The sequence below is a fragment of the Somniosus microcephalus genome, chromosome 9, assembly GCF_052327205.1.
Source record: "Somniosus microcephalus isolate GS21.2 chromosome 9, FLI_Smic_1.0, whole genome shotgun sequence".
Classification (NCBI taxonomy): domain Eukaryota; kingdom Metazoa; phylum Chordata; class Chondrichthyes; order Squaliformes; family Somniosidae; genus Somniosus; species Somniosus microcephalus.
This window is the reverse complement of record NC_140995.1, coordinates 173,821,645-173,843,055: the sequence shown is the minus strand read 5'-3', so window position 1 is coordinate 173,843,055 and position 21,411 is coordinate 173,821,645. Positions and strand designations below refer to the sequence as shown.

Here is a 21,411-nt window from a genome sequence, read left to right as displayed (position 1 = left end):
TTAAAGATAGATAGGATTGTAGGATGTGATGAGAAGGCAAGGGAGGATGAACGTGAAATAAAAATGGACAGGCCTATTGGGGATTGTGGCCTATACCCTATCTGAAAAATTATGTTGAAATCCTGTTCAAATCACTTATTGATGACCCAATTGCATTCAATCTGTACTCTAAAGGCAATTTTATTGTAACCCAGTCTTTATACAATTTATCACTTTAACCAATATGAAGTATTTAATATATATTGGCCCAGTAATTCCGGGCACAACGCGCGAGTACGGACGGGGTACTCACGCGTGTGCCTGGAGGAATTGCCGGTTTTCAGCATGCACAGAGCATGCGCTGAAAACCGGCATTTCCTGTCCTCTGACCCAAGGGGTTAAGAGGCAGAACACGCGCGACTGCACAGGCAGCGCGTGCGCAGTAAAATTCCTTTTTTCCCCCCCCAGAGTTGCGCGCGTGTAAAGGCCTCCGGTCTTTACGCGTGGAAAAACAAGATGTAAGTATTTAGTTTTTCAGGTAAGTGGGCTTTTAGTACAATGTAGAAATTTTTTTCCACAGGTTTGTTATTTTTAAAGAATTTAAAGGATGGTAAGTTTAGTTTTAGACCCTATTTTTTTTTAATTTATTTTTTTCAAAAAATTGATTGTTTAAAACATTTTTTTAAACTTATTTATAGTTAATATAATCAGTGGAATGTTTATTAACATTTTATTTAAAGTTAAAGTAGTGTTTTGGCAGCCCATACTTTTCATGAGTTTGACAGCTCTTACTGTCAAACTCATGAATGAGTTTCCCCTCCCCTGATTGGCTGCACAGTGCTCACCTGATCCCAGCCGGCACATCGCACTAACTATGCCGCTGGATCAGGTAAGCACATCGCGCCGACATCTGAACCGGGCCAGTGACAGGAAATGCGAGCAGGCCCGGGCTTCAGATATCGGCGCGCAGGGTGAGTGCACATCGGGGGTTTGCACGCGCGGCAAGCCCCCGATCCTAATTTCAGGGCCATTATAGTAACAGAACAAAATATAAATGTTTATGCATCGTTCTACTGGTTTGCAGTTACAACCAAAATCTGAGTGGCAGCATCAGCTTGATTTAGTTGATAGCACTCTCACCGCTGAAGGGCATGGGTTCAATCCTATTCCAGGCTTAATCTAGTATGATATTGAAGGGCAGCACCAAGGGAATGCTGCATTGTCAGATATGCTTCTTTGGATGAAATGTTAAACTGATACCCTGTTTCCCTGATCCAGTGGCCATTAAAGATCACATGAAATTATTGAGTAGAGTGTTCTCCAGGCACCCTGGCCAACAATCTTGCCTCAGCCGACAGCACTACAGATTAACTGATCACTCATTCATTTCTTTGCTGTTTGTAGCATTTTGCTGCATTTGCCTACATAACAGTCACTGCATTTCAAAGTAATTAAGTGTATCTGAAGACTTTTGGGACACTTCAGAAAGATGCAAAGAGGTGCTATATAAATACAAGTCTTTCTTTCACTGTTAATTTAGGTGCTTTTATTCAAATAATTTTGCAGATTTACTCAGACCATTAGCTATGACACGCATATCAGCGTCTGTACAGAGTCAGTCACCAAATTTAGTATTCCAAAACATAGAACACCAGTTATGATGTGTTGCCTAATAATACAAACTATAGTATACCACAGACAAATGTTACTCACAGATATGAAAATCATTCCTGTAATGTTGAGCATCTTTATTGGCTTGTGGTTTTGCAAAATATTGCGTGCATAGTATTCAAAATAAGCAAGAGAGAATTACAAAATGACTAAATATCTAGATTTGGTTACACAAAGCATGGCCTAACATTGCTGATGACCAATTTGCAAAATCAGTTTATTTGATGCAACAGTTAAGGGATGTTCTAAGTGAGTTAGCAGATAGAATAGACTTCAAGTCCAATATTCCCACCTGTTTTTTCTACTCATCAGTATACTTTTGAAATGAGTCATGTGCTGAACATGGTGCACTTTTATTGGAATTGAGAAGGAAGAAATAAATGGTCCAGACTAGACTGCCATTCAAACAACTATAAAGATATATGCTACTGCGCACACACTTACTCCTACACTAACTGCTGCACTAGTACATTTCCAAACCAAACCAAGAGTTTGTTTACTGCAAGAATTTAACTGTCATTTAATCTAGAATGCATGCTTCCAATTTGATATACTAGCCTTAGAGAACACTGGAGTGCCTTTTATATGCTTCCACCAAGAGAACCAACTTGAGCTCCCTCTGTCCTCAGTCTTCTCTCATTTCCCACTACAGCAACAGCGAGAGTACACTGGAAGGGCTGCCCCATCATTTGTCGTGATTCTCCATAGGTATATTTTAGTTAGGATGTGCTGTATAGCAGAATAGCATTATAGAAACAATTGAAATTTTTCAATTAAAAAAAACTGCAGGCTGTATAACAAAGGTTTTTAAAAAAAGGACCATCTAGCAATTAAAACAAGTCTGCCAAGCTGTCCAGAAGCTTATTGCCCTCTTTTGTGCTAAAAATACTTTTTAAAGGTATAATCATCATTAAATCCATCATTGCCAAATAATGCTCAAAATGTCAATCACATGGTAAACACTTTACACTTCCCATTGGCAGAGAAGCTGGCATATCTTGACAGACATTTAATTTGTGGTAATTTGAGGCAAGGTAAACCTAATGGCTGTAAAAGATGCACTAACCGTGATTTTTACACAGGTTCCTGGACGGGTGACTAAGCCACTCACCTAAAGCCAGTTGGGCCCTTCAATGCAATACAGGGTCTGATCTAGTCATCGGGTCCTGAATGCAATTTTAACTAAGACTGAGCAGAAAATCTATTATGGTTTTACTGCCGAGCTGAAGCAAGTCAGAAAAGATTTGGGATTTGAAGGGATTGTGAATTTTTTTAAAATTTTTCTTTGTGTGGGTCAGAGGATCTGGAACGCCCAGGACTCCCCCTACCTCCTCTTTCCTCCCACAGACCCTTCAGGAAATCCCTTCCCCACACTTACCTGAGTGCAGGCAGGTGGCCATGGGCCATCCAATTTTCAGGAGGCCGGCAGCCTTTTCCAGGTAGGAAGTGGACCAGTGACATGTTAATGGGGCTCGAGAGTTAAAATAGCCAATGTTTAATGTTTTCTGATTGGCAACCAATCAGCATTTGTTTTTTTTTTTACAGCCCATGACACATGGACACTTTCCTATGGTCTATGAACGCATGTTAAATATGAAACTTTAATTATATGGATGGATAACTACTAGTACACTCACTGATGATCTCACTAATTTCAACTAGTACAAGAATACCATGCAAACAAATTTAAAACCTAGCCTTTCAATGTGACTTTTAACATACTTGGTCACCAACTATTTTGTAAACTTATTGAATTGTTCGCCAACCTCCAACGACCAGTGAAATTAAAGGTGAGGTGTAGCGCTAGTGGTACAAGTCCCCCCCACCCCCGCCTTCTAGATAGTTTTGTAACCAACACGCTCAGTTTCACCTCAGTCAGAAGGTTATGGGTTCAAACACCAGAGACATTTGCACATAATCTAATCTGACACATCAGCACAGCACTGTTAGAGGTGCCATCTTTCAGATGAGACATTAAACTCAAGCCCGGTTGGCCTTCACAAATGGGTGCAAGAAATCACATGGCACTATTCGAAGAGCAAGGGAGTCCACCCAATGTCCGGGCCAACATTTATCCCTCGTCAACATGTATTCCTCATTTAACACCATCAATACATATTAACTGGTCATTTATTTCATTGCTGTTTTTTGGGCCTTGCTGTGCACAAATTGGCTGCCTTGTTTCCCAACATTACAACAGTGACTACAGTTAATGAATTATTTTTGAAGTGTAAAGTGCTTTGGGACATCCTGAGGACATGAAAAGGGCTATATAAATACAAACTCTTCTTTCCTTTGTATCCAATGTTTAAGTTGCGTTATATTTTTTGTTCCATCTTTCAAATGTATGTTTATCTTGCAATTTATATATACACAAACGTTTTCTTTGCACTTTGAATCACCAACTCAATTTGTTATGTACTGCTTGACTGAACAGATTTTTCAAGCCTTATATCTCACCTGTGTTCTTTCTTAACATATTGTCCAGACACTTCGTTAACTACATGAACTTTCACAGAGGGATGCGATGTCAGAATATCTGTTTTTAACAGGTCTGCTCTGTGGATATATACAGCGAGGACCAGACTGTCATCAGTAATGTATTTTGGCCTCTGCTGCCGAAGTTCAGCCTCTAACTCAGAAGCAGCTTCTTCACCTTCAGGATCTTCTTGCATTATTTCTTCTTTTATCTCCGTTTCATCTGCTACTGATGGTGCTGCTGGCATGGGGAAATATAATCATTACAATATATTTTTTACTTTCCCTAAAAGTTGCATTCGGGTACTCAAAATGACATACACCCTTCCCAATTTCACGCCTTCTTTTCATACCTCTCCCATCCCAATAGCAAGACTGATATTAGAAACTTCTGAATGTGGGGAAGGAGATAGTGAGGCAGTGGAATTTAAGGAAAACATTGAGAGCAGAGCCGAGGCAAGTCCACTGCTTCTTTGTCGTCAGGCAGCTTGTCCAACAGCTTGGATGAGTCGCAATTTCCTCCAGTTAAACATTGGGAAGACCATAGCCTTCACCATTCTCAGTGTCATTGTAAGCTCTATGTCTTTGTTCAAGGATGTGTGCAATGTCTGAGAAATCTTTGTTTTCTTTTTTTTACCCGATGTGACTATCCCTTGATCCTTGTGTCTTTCCCTCTGTCATTGTCTCTCCATGTGTTTCTGCCTGTAGCTTAATCTTTGTCTGCATTGATAGATTTGTGTCAGTGTCTGATTTCTCTGTTGTGTTACCGACTTGTATCGCTATCCATATTTTCTGGATGCCCCCTGATTTTTCTATTTGTGTCTCTTGAGTGTGGTGTACTCCTACACTGTTTTTGAGTAGCGTTTATGGTTGTGTGACTTGATCTTTTTCTGTCTGTCAATTTGTTTATCATTCATGACAATCTTTTTCTGTGTTTGTCTCATGAATGTCTTTTACTATATTGTAACCTTTTTTCTGTTTTGGTGTATGTATCTCTCTGTCTCTCCAATGTCAGTCTCTGTCCCCTATTGTTGTGCCCTTCACTCCCAATTTCTATGTGCCAAAATTTCTCCTTGTCTGTCCTCAATCTATCTTTCTTTATCGTCTCGGTCTCTCTTTCACTAGCCCCAATCTGTTTATTTGGTCCAGCAATCACTTTTTCTGTCTGTACCCTTAGTATCTATTTATCTCTACACCCCCCCTAATTTCTGTTTCTTTCTTCTACCATTCTCTCTATAACTCCAATATTTTTGACTTTTATGTCTCCATCGTGCCTTTTTCTGACCCATAATCAGTGTGGGTAAATTGATCATAACTTTAGCGAGGAGCAACAGCAGGAACCAAAAGCCCATGAACAGGTCATGTATCGTATATTCATTGGCCTGCACATCACTACGGACTTTAAAAGGTTTCTTTGTGAGGAAGAGGGCAGTGCAAGAAAGGGCTGTGGAATAGTGGAGCGGTGGGAACACAGCAGAACTGTTGGGATGACAAGAAAAGTGGCAGTACAGGGTAATGAAACCTAAAAACACAAATGAAAGTAAAATTTAAATTAAGTTTATAAACAGGAGAGTTGTATTGTTACCTCGGGAAAACTGAAAACAAAAATCTACATGACTGCAATATCACTTTTTTTTTACTTACACTGCAGCTCCAACAAGTGGTCAGAGCCTATAACTGCTTGCAGACTCAAAGCAGTTTAAAAAAAAATCTATACTCTGTGTAAAATAGCAGCTATTGGGTGACACCAGACTTTATACATTCTGTGATAGGGTTGCGACACCTTTAACATTTAAACCATCTATCACAACATCACCTACAGGCTTCAAAGTTTATTGCAGGTAAATGTGAACACTGAGACTTCCCATTACAGTTGGGCAGACTAGATGCAGGAAGGATGTTCCCGATGGTCGGGGAGTCCAGAACTAGGGGTCACAGTCTAAGGATAAGGGGTAGGCCATTTAGGACAGAAATGGGGAGGAATTTCTTCACCCAGAGAGTGGTGAACCTGTGGAATTCTCTACCACAGAAGGCAGTAGAGGCAAATACATTAAATATATTCAAGAAGGAGTTGGATATATTTCTTAAGGCTAAAGGGATCAAGGGGTATGGGGAGAAAGCAGGGACCGGGTACTGAATTTGGATGATCAGCCATGATCGCATTGAATGGCGGAGCAGGCTCGACGGGCCGAATGGCCTACTCCTGCTCCTATCTTCTATGTTACACAAATGGAAAGGAAATATAATGCTGGAAAATTAAACTCTTAGTTCCAATTAGTGTCAAGTAGAGGTAGATTTATGCTATGGGCTTTTGCCCACTAGGAATGGAGTTGAGACTGCCCCAACCTATAGGATCCTCACAACCAGCAGGAGGAGATGCTCAATCCATAAGTCTGGGATAAATTTGATCCAAATCTCAGATGAAAAGGCAGTGTGCAAACCCACTGCACCAGTTACCCATAGGCACACGTTCACTGGACCGCTCAATCCTAGGTTTTAGATGCGTGACGCCCTTTGCACTCTTCCTCTCCCTCCCCACCGCCAACATCAAGAATGTAACTCCCATCACCACTCTACATCATTTTCATGTCATAAGTAATTTAGTTTTATTCTGTATGAAATTACGCTAATTTTTTTTCAAATAGCCTGACTGTAATACCATATCTTACAATAAAAAATGTCCTATCAAATAACAAAGTATATAAATGTATCTCAAAAATTACTGCGCAATATTCTACATTATGGTTTTGAAATTCCTCTTTAAATGAAATTTCACTTGCACAATTTTTGCACCTTTTTTGGTTTTCTTGGTCTTCTTTCTTTTTGCTCTTTGTTGTTTCTCCTCTTTCCCGAGTGTCTGTTTTTCTTCATCGCTTACCTCTAACTCAGATACCAATCTTCTGAGGGGAGTCTTTTTCCCTTTACGATTAGCTTCATCCTGGCTATCCTGCAGCTCTGAAATGTGCATTTCGCTTGGGCAGAAGAGGACAAAAGGGTGTATTAAAATAAATGTTTCTGACTTTATGAAAATACACTGTCCTTTTCTGGGCCATAGAATCAGACTTTTAAATTGAGTCCACAAACGTGTTAAATTTTCATTTTCTAGACACAAGCCCTCTTCAACTGAACTGCGGAGTAGCCGCTCAGCTGCAATTCCCATAGCGTAGCGGTAAAACAAATCACTCTTGCATATATAGCTGAGCACTAGCGTTTTGCAACATAACTCATGTTTTACAATCACTGAATTACATGTGAAAAAATATTTTTCAAAAATGAGATTGTGAAAATTTCTGGTTATAACAAAATGTACGCATTGTGAAACTATATTTCATTTCAATCATTTCATTTCAATTTTTTATTTGTCACATAACCAAATACAACAAGTGAAATCCAGTCAGTGAAATGCTTTTTTCTTAACGAGCCGAGCGCGCCAAGCAGCAAAGGACACTTAGCTGCCTGGTACGCACGGAGCCCGCAAGGATGGCAGCCATCTTCATCGGCGCCCAGTGATGATCTACACCCAGTGCTAGATAAAAATATAAATGAAACCAGAATTTACAGAATAAAAGGCTCTGAACCCCACATATATGACAGTGTGCTCTCATGCACAGCTTTCAGGTAACACTTTTCAACAGCTGTTGCCTCAATCCTAGTTTCACCAGTTGTACTATAGGCAGTCGCTTTCAGCATGGTGGAAGGACCTAGGCAGGGTACCTTAGGATGTGCCAGACATCATCATGTTCTAGAAGACTTAATCCAATGCGGTGCATTGGTCTAAGTAGTCGCCTCTGCTTAATCTAAATCCTCATGTTAAGGCATCACGTTTCAAGATCTTTTGATCATTTTCCCGAGAAAACTTTTGGGGCAAAAAGAGTTACTTTATATGTTGCATTTTACAGCATGGTGTACTCAGAGAAATTTAAAAAACAAACCCGGAGCTGATTGCTAATTACGATGCTAATGAGCTAGCTTGGATGTTATTTCCCCATAGACTGTAGATAATAAGCAATTCATTATCCTTTTTCAGCCATCAAAAAAGAGGTCACACCCATTGTGTTGGATAATCACTCAACCCTTTTTGGCTGTGAACAGATGAAGCTAAAACAGAGACAGAGACACAGGCAGTTAGTCAGGTTTTTAAAAAGAGTAAACTGCAAGGACTTTGGTGGAATCTATAAAGGTTGGAAATACTCCAGAACAGTTAGAAGCAATGTTCCCTTTAAGCTGTGCGGCCGTGCAGCACTCTGGACCTCCCACACAGCCGTCTCGCTGGTTTTTCAATGCGAAAAACCGTGCATGCGCGATATTTTGAATGGGTCACACAGCCCTTTAAAGGGGCCGTGCACCCGAAAAAAAATTAATGGGAACATTGGTTAGAAGTAATCTTGTTTAAGCCAATTAAGATGGCTACTGATATGGAAAGCATAGCATATTCTTTATTTTGTATTATGTGAAAGTAAGTTACACTGATAGAACAGTAGTTATGGTCAGAGTTAATTCAGTTTTTTCAATCTTGCTGTGAAATAAAGCAGCTTATTGATTCATATCAGGCCTTGTCTTACCCAGATTTTTCTTGTTCCACCTTTAGATACACACAAGCGGAAAACAGGAATATCCTGTTCAGATCACAAGGGAGTACTACTGTTAAGACTCCTGGGTTAGGCTATCATACAAGTAGATATAATGCCGTGTGAGTCAATTCCCATAAAAGTAAAATGCTCAGATTGCTTACAGGAGTGGGAAATGTCACTGATCCCAAGAAGGTATTTACAGTGGACCCAAATTTGTAACAAGGGGGGCTTTGGCAAAAAAGACAATTCCATCCCTGTAACCATTTCCCTTTTTACCACAAATCCACCTTGTAGCCAAGTTCTCACCTCAATCTCACACATGGGCTGAAGGAAGCTCTTCTATTGCACATCCAAGACATCAGAATCATGACAAAAATTTGTATGAGCACACCTGGTATGTTGCAAGCTTAACTTGCATTTTGACATAGAATGATACAGCACAGAAGGAGGCCATACAGCCAATTGTGCCTGTGCCCGGCTCTTCAAAAGAGCTGTCCAATTAGTCCAAATGTCTTGCTCTTTTCCCATAACCCTGCAAATTTTCCCCATTGAAGTATTTATCCAATTCCCTTTTGAAAGTTACTATTGAATCTGCTTCCACCACACTTTCAGGCAGTGTTGAAAAAAAAAACAAGTATCATGTTGATATTTACTGCATCATTTTTAAACTTTGTAACACATGAATATTCACAAAGTGCTAAAGATATTTAAATCAGTGCAACATCTACATTGAAAATCTGGAATTTTACACTTGCAACTGCATAACATTAATTGTGAGGTAAACAACACCACAAAATGATAGCATGAACTGTGTACATTTTGTAAATGTACAGATTTCATACAACCGAAGCAGTTTTGAGAAAACTCTTCCATGAAGGTATCCTTGGATGACTGTCAGTCACTATACCACCAGATTATGTTCCAGTATTCCCTTAAAAATAGCCTTCTGCTGAGTTTATGGTAGCAATAGCAATAAGAGAGTAACTGGAAAGTTCTTACAAGGATTACTTTGGAGTATTTATGCAGAGCTTTCCCTCTGGAAATTAAATAGGTTGGTTAAAGTCAACCATGCACCCAATAATGGAGTCTACCCCAGTGTTGTTTCTATGCAATCTTATTGGCCAGTGCCTCCTAAACGATCAGACTGCAGAAAAGGAACAGATTTTACTTTGTTAGAAATCAGTAAACATTGTACAGAAAGTAAGATGGAAATTTTGTTAATCAAAAATGGACATCAGCACTCAGGATAATGGACATGTGGAACAGACTCCAGAGAAGCTAGATGACTCAGAGTCAAGTGACACCATTAAAAGGTAGCTGTATTGATATCTGCTGAGAAGGGGAAATTGATGGCTATACCAGTATTAATAATATTGCAAGGAATTTAGTGTCCTTTAAAAGTAGAGGGTCATCGTGTGGTGCAAAAGATAAATGAACGACAGAATAATCATACATGGACTCTAAATGCAGCGGGCTTGAGAGACCAAATGGGCTTTGCGCTCCCAGCATAGAGCTTGTGTGCCAGGAGCGTATACTGGAATATCTGGTGCAGCCCATCCAATTTTCAATCCATTAAAATGAACGGATGGGAAACAGTGGGCTGTGAAACAAGTGCACTAGCCGCTGCTCGATATTCTGATTACATGCTCCCAGCGCGTGAAGCTCTGCACCAAGAAAGTAACTTGTAAAATTACCCCTAATGTTCATAAAATTATTTACCTTTTTAGATTTTTATTTTCTTGGATGGAAAAAACAAATCTATAGCAGGCTGCTATAAAATCTATTAGAGCTATAGTTTCATAAGTTGTTTATTTATAAATCTGAGGATTATGTAACTGCGTACCTATAAACCCAAGATTTGTATGGCACATGTTGTGATCAAATACTATTAGTTTGCATGTTAAGTGCTGCAATGGAAAACTTTGACAAATTACTGTACATTGTTATATATTCTCATTCTTACCTTGATAACCCCTCATCTGTCAACGATGACTTTTTCTGCCTTTTCTTCTTATCCAGTTTGTTGGTTAATATTGAAGACACACGTGAAATTGTTTCTAATGAACGCTCCTTGATTTTCTGTGTTTTCTTTTTAACACCTCCTGCCTCTTTGGTAGCTATATGCTGCTGATAGGCTTGGATCAATGAATCCACATCCTCTCTTAAATCACTCTTTAGCACATTCTCAACATGGTCGTCTTCTCCCAAGGTACCTTTTGACCTCTTTTTCTTAGATTTTTGCAGAGTCGTTACAGATTCTAGAGCAGCAGTTTTGTACAAATGTTCCTCATCAAAAGGTTGTTCTCCAATTATCAATTTCTTTTTCTTCTTTTTGATTTTTTTGGGGGGGGTTTCATCTTCAAAGAGCTCATCATTGTTAACTTTTTCTGCCGCAGAGGTCCTATCATTCAGTTTGTTTTTTGAGAAGCGGGGACTTTGCTCTTCTGGGTTATAAGTGTTATTTAAAATAGTTTCGTCATCTTCATTGTCTTTATGTAGACCAAGTTTATTCCTCAGTGTTTCAAGCTAGGCAAAATTTAAAAAAAAGTGTATTTTTATACCGATTTATGGCAATGTATCAGGATCATGTATGAATGTACAAGACAGGGAAAGACCACTGGATCCAGCCGACTAGTCCCAAAGTCCAAAAATTACCATTCTTTATTTTCTCTTCTATACTCCTCAATGACTGCTTTTACCAATAAAACTATCTAGCTCCCTCTTGAACTTTCTGACACTGTCTGCCTCTGCACACATTCATCACACTTTGTGTGAAGTGGTTAAATCAAAAATGTCTGTTTACCATACCTCTTCTGAGGTCGAGGTCGTATCCTTTGGATACAGAGTCTGGTTATGTCAAACATTTTATCAGGGTCCAGTTTACCAAAACACTTAGAACCTACGATTCAGTTAAGAAGAATGGCCTTCAGTTAAATCACAATTGCTAATCAGAATTTGAAATAACAATGTGTGAAAACAGAGCATAAATGTTTAACAAGCAGTTCAAATGTGAATTTGGACCATAAAAGGTATTACGAATGAGGTTTGAACTGAGCAATGTCATCTGAATGAAGAACCAAGACATGACTTGGATTTGTAATGGGAAATGGATGGTATTAGAACCCAGGGTGAACATAAGAACACAAGAAATAGGAGCAGGAGTCGGCCATTCGGCCCTTCAAGCCTGCTCCACCATTCCATGAGATCATGGCTGATCTTCTGCCTCAACTCCATTCACCGGCCCTATCGCCATATCCTTTGATGCCTTTACTAGTCAGAAATCTATCGACTTCTGTTTTGAATATACCCAATGACTGAGCCTCCACAGCCCTCTGGGGTAGAGAATTCCAAAGATTCACCACCCTCTGTGTGAAGAAATTTCTTCTCATCTCAGTCTTGAATGGCCTACCCTTTATCCTGAAACTGTGGCCCCTGGTTCTAGACTCCCCAGCCAAGGGAAACATTCTCCCAGCATTCACCCTATCAAGCCTTGTAATAATTTTGTAGCTTCATTGCGATCCCCTCTCATTCTTCTGAATTCTAGAGAATACAGGCCTAGTTTACTCAATCTCTTCTTATACGACAGTCCCGCCATCCCAGGAATCAAACTCGTGAACCTTTCTTGCAATCCCTCTATGGCAACTTTATCCTTCCTTAAGTAAGGAGACCAAAATTGTGCACAGTACTCCAGGTGTGGTCTCACAAGGCCCTATATAATTGGAGCAAGACTTCTTTACTCCTGTACTCAAATCCTCTTGTAATGAAGGCCAGCATACTATTTGCCTTCCTAATGGCTTGCTGCAACTGCACATTCATAGAAAAATAGAAGATAGGAGCAGGAGTAGGCCATTCGGCCCCTCGAGCCTGCTACGCCATTTAACGAGATCATGGCGAATCATCCAAATTCAGTACGCTGTCCCTGATTTCTCCCCATATCCCTTGATCCCTTTAGCCTCAAGAAATCTATCTAACTCCTTCTTGAATATATTTAATGAATTGGCCTCAACTGCCTTCTGTGGTAGAGATTTCCACAGGTACACCACTCTCTGGGTGAAAAAATTCCTCCTCATCACTGTCCTAAATGGCTTATCCCTTATCCTTAGACTGTTACCTCTGGTTCTGGACTCCCCCCACCATTGGGAACATCCTTCCTGCATCTAGTCCGTCCAGTCCTGTTAGAATTTTATAAGTTTCAATGAGATTCCCTCTCATTCTTCTAAACTCCAGCGAATACAAGCCTAATCGACCCAATCTCTCCTCATACGACATTCCTGCCATCCCAGGTATCAGTCTGGTGAATCTTCGCTGCACTCCCTCCATGGCAAGAACATCCTTCCTCAGATAAGGCGACCAAAACTGCACACAATACTCAAGATGTGGTCTCACCAAGGCCCTGTACAACTGCAGCAAGACATCCTTGCTCCTGTACTCGAATCCTCTCGCTATGAAGGCCAACATACCATTTGCCTGCTTAACCGCCTGCTGCACCTGCATGCTTACCTTCAGCGACTGGTGCACAAGGACACCCAGGTCTCGTTGCACTTCCCCTTCTCCCAGTCCATTGCCGTTCAGATAATAATCTGTCTTCCTGTTTTTGCCACCAAAGTGGATAACCTCGCATTTATCCACATTATACTGCATCTGCCATGCATCTGCCCAATCACCCGACCTGTCCAAATCATACTGGAGCTTCTCTGCATCCTCCGCACAGCACACATGCCCACCCAGCTGTGTCGTCTGCAAACTTGGAGGTATTACATCTAGTTCCCTCGTCTAGATCATTAATATATATTGTGACTAGCTCGGGTCCTAGCACCGATCCCTGCGGTACCCCACTAGTCACTGCCTGCCACTCAGAAAAAGACCCGTTTATTCCAACTCTTTGCTTCCTGTCTGCCAACCAGTTCTCTATCCAAGTCAGTACCTTACCCCCGTCCCATGTGCTTTAACTTTGCACGCTAATCTCTTACTCGGGACCTTATCGAAAGCCTTCTGAAAGTCAAATACACCACATCCACTGGCTCTCCCTTATCTATTCTGCCAGTTACATCCTCAAAAAATTCCAGATTAGTCAAGCATGATTTGCCTTCTGTAAATCCATGTTGACTTTGTCCAATCCTGTCACTGTTTTCCAAGTGCTCTGCTATTGTATCTTTTATAATGGACTCTAGCATTTTCCCGACTACCGAGGTCAGGCTTACCGGTCTATAATTCCCCGTTTTCTCTCTACCACCTTTTTTGAATATTGGGGTTACATTAGCTACCCTCCAATCCATGGGAACTGTTCCAGAGTCTATAGAATTTTGGAAGATGACCAGCAATGCATCTACTATTTCTAGGGCCTCTTCCTAAAGTACCCTAGGATGCAGATTATCAGGCCCTGGGGGTTTATCAACCTTCAATCCCGTTAATTTCCCTACAAATACTGATTTCATTCAATTCCTCCCTCTCATTAGACCCTATGTTCCCCGACATCTCTGGGAGGTTATTTGTGTCCTCCTTTGTGAAGGCAAAACCAAAGTATGTATTTAATTGGTCTGCCATTTCTTTGTTTCCCATTATAAATTCCCCTGATTCTGACTGCAAGGGACCTACGCTTGACTTCACCAATCTTTTTCTCTTCACATATCTATAGAAGCTTTTACAGTCAGTTTTTATGTTCCCCCTCTTAATTAATCCCTTTGTCCTCCTTTGTTGAATCCTAAACTGCTCCCAATCCTCAGGTTTGCTGCTTTTTCTGGCCAATTTATATGTCCTCTCCTTGGATCTTATGCTATCCTTAATTTCCCTTGTTAGCCACAGTTGAGTCACCTTTCTTGTTTCATTTTTATGCCAAACAGGGATGAACAAATTCTGCAGTTCATCCATGCGATCTTTAAATGTTTGCCATTACCTATCCACCGTCAACCCTTTAAGTAACGCTCCCCAATCCATCCTAGCCGACTCGCGCCTCATACCATCGTAGTTTCCTTTATTTAAATTCAGGGCCCTAGTCTCAGAGTCAACTTCTTCACTCTCCATCTTAATGAAGAATTCTAACATATTATGATCGCTTCTCCCCAAGGGGCCTCGCACAACAAGGTTGCTAATTAATCCTTTCTCATTACATAATACCCAGTCTAAGATGGCCTGATCTCCTGTTGGTTCCTCAACATATTGGTCCAGGAAACCATCCCCTATACACTCTAGGAATTCCTCCTCCACAGTATTGTTACTAATTTGGTTAGCCCAATCTATATGTAGATTAAAGTCACCCATGATAACTGCTGTGCCCTTATTGCACGCGTCTCTAATTTCCCGTTTAATGCCATCCCCAACCTCAGCATTACTGGTTGGGGGTCTGTATACAACTCCCACTAACGTTTTCTGCCCCGTGGTATTTTTCAGCTCTACCCATACATATTCCAGATCATCAGAGCTAATACCCTTCCTTACTATTGTGTTAATCTCCTCTTTAACCAGCAATGCTACCCCACCTCCTTTTTGCTTGTCCTTCCTGAATATTGAATACCCCTGCATGTTGAATTCCCAGCCTTGGTCACCCTGGAGCCATGTCTCCGTAATCCCAATTATATTATATCCGTTTACATCTATTTGCGCAGCTAATTCATTCACCTTATTATGAATGCTCCTCGCATTAAGACACAAAGCCTTCAGGCTTGTTTTTTTAACACTTAGTCCCTTTAGAATGATTATTTACTGTGGCCTGTTTTGATTTACACCCTTGATTTCTCTGCCTTCCACTTTTGCTTTTCTCCTTCCTGTCTTTTGCATCTATCCTTGCTTCCCTTTCTTCTGTCTCCCTGCACAGGCTTCCAACCCCCTGCCATTTTAGTTTAAACCCTCCTCAACAGCACCAGCAAACACTCCCCCTCGGACATTGGTCCCAGTCCTGCCCAGGTGCAAACCGTCCAGTTTCAGTGACTCAAGTACATGGACACCCAGGTCCCTTTGAGCATCTGCATTCCCCAATCTTTCATCATTTAGGAAATATTCTGCCTTTCTGTTCTTTCCACCAAAGTGGATAATTTCACATTTATCCACATTACAGGAAACTTTGTGTTATCCGGAGGCTAACTGTCCGGAATGCTCGAGCCACCGGCAAAAATCAGGTGCCGTTAGGTTTTTTTTTCCTCGTTGCTTTTTTCCTCAACAGTCAAGCTCTGCAAGGTCTGCTGAAGCTGTTGCTAAGCTACAGAGACGCTTGGACTGTTTAGAAGCTGTTGCAACAGGGTTTGTTGACAGATACGGAGCTCAGAAGCTTCCGTATCTTTCAACATTAGCGCTGGAGTGTCCGGCAGTTTTGAGGGAACGGCAACAGCTCGGTCCCGTCGGTGCCGGATAGCACAAAGTTTCCTGTATATTCCATCTGCCATGTTCTCGCCCACTCACTGAGCCTGTCGAGATCCCCTTGAAGCCTCTTCACATCTGACACTGCCACCTAGTTTTGTATCATCAGCAAATTTGGAAATGTTACATTTAGTCCCCTCATCCAAATCATTGACATAGATTGTGAATAGCTGGGGCCCAAGCACCAATCCTTGCAGTACCCCACTAGTCACAGCCTGCCATCCTGAAAAAGACCCGTTTATCCCTACTTTTTGTTTTCTGTCCGTTAACCAATTCTCAATCCATGCTAGTATATTACCGCCAATTCCATGTGCCCTAATTTTGTTCATCAACCTCTTGTGTGAGACCTTATCGAAGGCCTTCTGAAAATCCAGATACACCACATCTACCGGTTCCCCTTTGTCTATTCCACTAGTTACATCCTCAAAGAACTCCAATAGGTTTGTCAAACAGGATTTCCCTTTCATAAATCCATGTTGACTCTGCCCAATCTTACTATTAGTTTCTAAGTACCCAGTTATTGCATCCTTTATAATAGATTCCAGCATTTTCCCCAACTACTGATGTGAGACTAACAGGTCTGTAGTTCCCCATTTTCTCTCTCCCTCCTTTCTTAAATAGCGGGGTTAAATTTGCTATCCTCTAAATGTGCAGGAACTGTTCCAGAATCTATAGAATTTTGGAAGATGACAACCAATGCGACCACTATCTCAATGGCCACTTCTTTCAAAACCCTAGGATGTAGGCCATCCGGTCCTTGGAATTTATCGACTTTTAGTCCCATTAATTTTGCTAGTACTGTTTTTTTACTAATAATTTCTTAAAGTTCCTCATTCTCGCCACACCCTTGGTTTTCTCGTATTTCTGGGAGGTTTTTTGTGTCTTCCTCCATGAAGACAGAAACAAAGTATTTATTTAATTTCTCTGCCATTTCCTCATTCCCCATTATAAATTCTCCCGTCTCTGACTGTAAAGGACCTACATTTACCTTCGCCAGTCTTTTCCTTTTCACATACCTATAGAAGCTTTTACAATCAGTTTTTAAATTTTTTGCTAGTTTGTGCTCATATTCCATTTTCCCTTTCTTTATCAATTTCTTGGTCCCCCTTTGGTGATTTCTAAAATGATCCCAATCCTCAGGCTGACCGCTTTTTCTGGCAACTTTATAAGCTTCCTCCTTTGACTTAATACTAGCTTTAATTTCTTTTGTTAGCCATGGTTGGATCACTTTTCCTTTTGGGTTTTTATGCCCTAGGAGGAATATATGTTTATTGCAAATTCTGCATTATTTCCTTGTATGTCCACCTTCATATCTTTTAGTGTAGTCTCCCAATCTACCATGGCCAACTTGTCCCTCATACCCTTGTAGTTTCCTCTGTTTAGATTGAAGACCTTAGTTTCAGATTGGACTACATCACTCTCAAACTTAATATAAAATTCAATCATATTATGGTCACTTGCCCCTAAAGGCCCCTTTACCACAAGATTATTGATTAGCCCTTTCTCATTACACAGTACCAGATCCAGAATAGCCTGTTCCCTGGTTGGTTCCTCCACATACTGATCCAGGAAACCATCTCGCATGCATTCCAAGAATTCGTCCTCCACACCATTAGTGGTAATTTGATTTGCCCAGTCAATATGTAGATTAAAGTCCCCCATGATTACCGTATTGCCCTTGTTACATGCACTTCTAATTTCTTTAATGATACTGTGCCCTACATTACCACTGCTGTTTGGTGGCCTATACACAACTCCCACCAATGTTTTCCGCCCTTTGCTGTTTCTTAGCTCCACCCAAACTGATTCCAGTTCTACATCGCGATCTGCCGAGCCAAGATCTTTTATCTCTACCGTACCGATCTCATCCCTTATTAACAGCGCTACGCCACCTCCTTTTCCTTTTTGTCTGTCCTTCCTAAATGTTGAGTACCCTGGTACATTCAGTTCCCAGCTTTGGTTACCCTGCAACCATGTCTCTGTAATGGCAATTACATCATACCCATTTACTTCTATTTGGGCCATTAATTCATTCACCTTGTTGCGAATGCTACGTGCATTTAGATAAAGTGCCTTCAACTTTGTCCGTTTAATATTTTTCTGCAGTTTGACCCTCTTTACTGTTGGCCTTTGTTTCTGCTCCCTACTAGTTTTGCTGACTACTTTTCTAACTTGCAAGTCCAGCTTTGTTTCTCTCCTTTATGGGTCCACACTTAGGTTCCCAGCACCCTGACAAACTAGTTAAAATCCTTCCCAACAGCACTAGCAAACCCCCCTGCGAGGATATTGGTCCCGGTTCTGCCAAGGTGTAATCCGTCCAGCTTGTACAGGTCCCACCTTCCCCAGAATCGGTCCCAATGCCTCAGGAATTTAAATCCCTTCCTCCTACACAATCTCACCAGCCACGCATTCATCTGGTCTATTCTCCTATTTCTGCTCTCGCTAGCACGTGGCACTGGGAGTAATCCTGGGATTACAGGAGACTTTGTTATATCCGGCATCGACGGGACCGAGCTGTTGCCGATCAAAACTGCCGGACATACCAGCATTAATGTTGAAGCATACGGAGGTTTTCATCTCCGTATCTGACAACAAACACTGTTGCTTAGCAACAGCTTCTAAACAGTCGGCCCGTACCTTAGAAGCATCTCTGTAGCTTAGCAACAGCTACAGAGAGACTTTGCAGAGCCTGACTGTTGAAAAAAAAAGCCACGAGAAGAAAAAAAACCTAACAAAACGGCTCCTGATTTCTGCCAGTAGATTGAGGTTTCCGGACATACGACCTCCGGATAAACCAAAGTTTCCTGTACTACCTTTGAGGTCCTGCCTTTTAATTTATTTCCTAGCTCCCTATATTCTGCTTGCAGGACCTCATCCCTCTTTCTACCTATGTCGTTGGTACCGATATGGACCACGACCTGGCTGTTCACCCTCCCCCTTCAGAATGTCTTGCAGCCGCTCAGTGGTACTTACATAGAATTGCAGCACAGAAACAAGCGATTCAGCCCAATTGGTCTATGCCGGTGTTTATGCTCCACATGAGCCTCCTCCCACTCTAACTGGATCTAACCCCATCAGCATATCCATCTATTCCTTACTCCCTCGTGTACTCATCTAGCTTTCCATTAAATGCATCTGCGCTATTCGTCTCAACTACTCCATGTGGTAGCAAGTTCAACATTCTAATCCCTACAAGTGGAAATATCTTCTCGATGTCTACTCTCTCAAACTCCTTCATAATTTTAAAGACCTCTATTAAGTCACCCATCAGCCTTCTCTTTTCTAGAGAAAAGAGCCCCAGCCCATTCAGTCTTTCCTGATAGTTATAACCTCTCGGTTCGGGTATCATCCTTGTAAATCTTTTTTGCACCTTCTCCAGTGTCTCTATATCCTTTTTGTAATATGGAGACCAGAATTGTGCACAGTACTTGAAGCGAGGTTTAATCCAGGTTCATACTGAGTGTAATTCCACATTTTACAAGTGCCAAGTAGTCCATTGGACCTCTCAGCATCTACCCTGTCAACCCCCCTCAGAATCTTATATGTTTCCAAGAGATCACCTCTCATTCTTCTAAACTCCAGAGAGTATAGGCCCAATCTACTCAATCTCTCCTCATAAAATAACCTTCTCATTCCAGGGATCAATCTAGTGAACCTTCGTTGTATTGGTACAATGGCAGACTAATGTATATACATAGAAACATAGAAGATAGGAGCAGGAGTAGGCCATTCAGCCCCTCGAGCCTGCTCCGCCATTCAATGCGATCATGGCTGGTCATCCAAATTCAGTACCCGGTCCCTGCTTTCTCCCCATACCCCTTGATCCCTTTAGCCTTAAGAAATATATCCAACTCCTTCTTGAATATATTTAATGAATTGGCCTCTACTGCCTTCTGAGGTAGAGAATTCCACAGGTTCACCACTCTCTGGGTGAAGAAATTCCTCCTCATTTCTGTCCTAAATGGCCTACCCCTTATCCTTAGACTGTGACCCCTAGTTCTGGATTCCCTGACCATCAGGAACATCCTTCCTGCATCTAGTCTGTCCAGTCCTGTCAGAATTTTATAAGTTTCAATGAGACCCCCTCTCATTCTTCTAAACTCCAGCGAGTACAAGCCCAATCGACCCAATCTCTCCTCATACGTCATTCCTGCCATCCCAGGTATCAGCCTGATGAATCTTCGCTGCACTCCCTCCATGGCAAGAACATCCTTCCTCAGATAAGGTGACCAAAACTGCACACAATACTCAAGATGTAGTCTCACCAAGGCCCTGTACAACTGCAGCAAGACATCCTTGTTCCTGTACTCAAACCCTCTCGCTACGAAGGCCAACATACCATTTGCCTTCTTAACCGCCTGCTGCACCTGCATGCTTACCTTCAGCGACTGGTGCACAAGGACACCCAGGTCTCGTTGCACTTCCCCTTCTCCCAATCTATTGCCATTCAGATAATAATCTGCCTTCCTGTTTTTGCCACCAAAGTGGATAACCTCACATTTATCCACGTTATATTGCATCTGCCATGCTTCTGCCCAATCACCCAACCTGTCCAAATCATCCTGGAGTTTCTTGGCATCCTCCTCACAGCACACACGCCCACCCAGCTTTGTGTCGTCTGCAAATTTGGAGATATTATGATGTAGAACACTTCAATAATAAAAAAATTGTGCTGCTTCACTTTCCTTTTCTGATGCCAGAGGTCAAAATAGTTGAAGGCACCGATAATATACTGTATTCTTATTCCCATAAAATGAAGTAAACCAAAAGAGCATAAATCTGCAACAGAACAGAAGATACTGTAGTTTGGTAAAATTTGAATCCTTGAATTTCCTTGAGGTTTATGTGGGTCATACCAAAGGGATCGATGGGTGAGTGTAAAAGTTTGCTGATACATATAGAAAAAAGTTTCAGTGCAGTGTAACAGAAGTGGTGATCAGGAAAGGGAACTTGGTGGTAAAATACCATTATTTTGTCTGTTGACATGATTTGAACAGGATAAAAAACCAGTAACTAGTTTCCAGTAGCCACTGGTTTACAAGGGTTCCCATAATTTGACACAAGTGGTAATTTTGTGCAGAGAGATGGTACAGATGGCTCATTATCAAAAATGAGGAGATTGAGCAAAGGGTACGCATCCAAATTGGTTCAAAAGGAAGATGAGACACACACACGCTAAAAGAACAGTTGAAAGTGGCGAATATTTGAAAAGCACTTTAATGTAGTTTTACTTTTTGAGTCAAGATTACTTAAAAACACACGTTCAAAGGAAATTTATGTTCTGTCAATCTTATTAGTAATAAAAATAATTCACCTCATTTGTTTCCTTCTACATACTATGGATAGTACTTTACCTCTTTGC

General features: G+C 41.2%; 1 protein-coding gene across 6 annotated transcripts in view; it reads right to left on the bottom strand.

Annotated features, from left to right (window-relative positions):
* Positions 1 to 21,411, bottom strand: part of ahi1 (Abelson helper integration site 1) — a 328,929-nt gene that overhangs the window by 268,561 nt on the left and 38,957 nt on the right. For 4 of the 6 annotated variants that reach the window (XR_015079575.1, XM_085997550.1, XM_085997549.1 and 1 more), the window contains exons 3-5: positions 10,663 to 11,225; positions 6,922 to 7,100; positions 4,111 to 4,369 (exon numbers count right to left, since the gene is read on the bottom strand). Coding sequence is in view for 5 of the 6 variants with exons in the window: in XM_085997550.1 (XP_085853676.1) it covers positions 4,111 to 4,369; positions 6,922 to 7,100; positions 10,663 to 11,225 (1,001 nt within the window). In the remaining variant the exon portion in view is untranslated. The remainder of the gene's footprint in view (positions 1 to 4,110; positions 4,370 to 6,921; positions 7,101 to 10,662; positions 11,226 to 21,411) is intronic. The other 2 variants (XM_085997548.1, XM_085997551.1) reach the window with 2 other exon arrangements.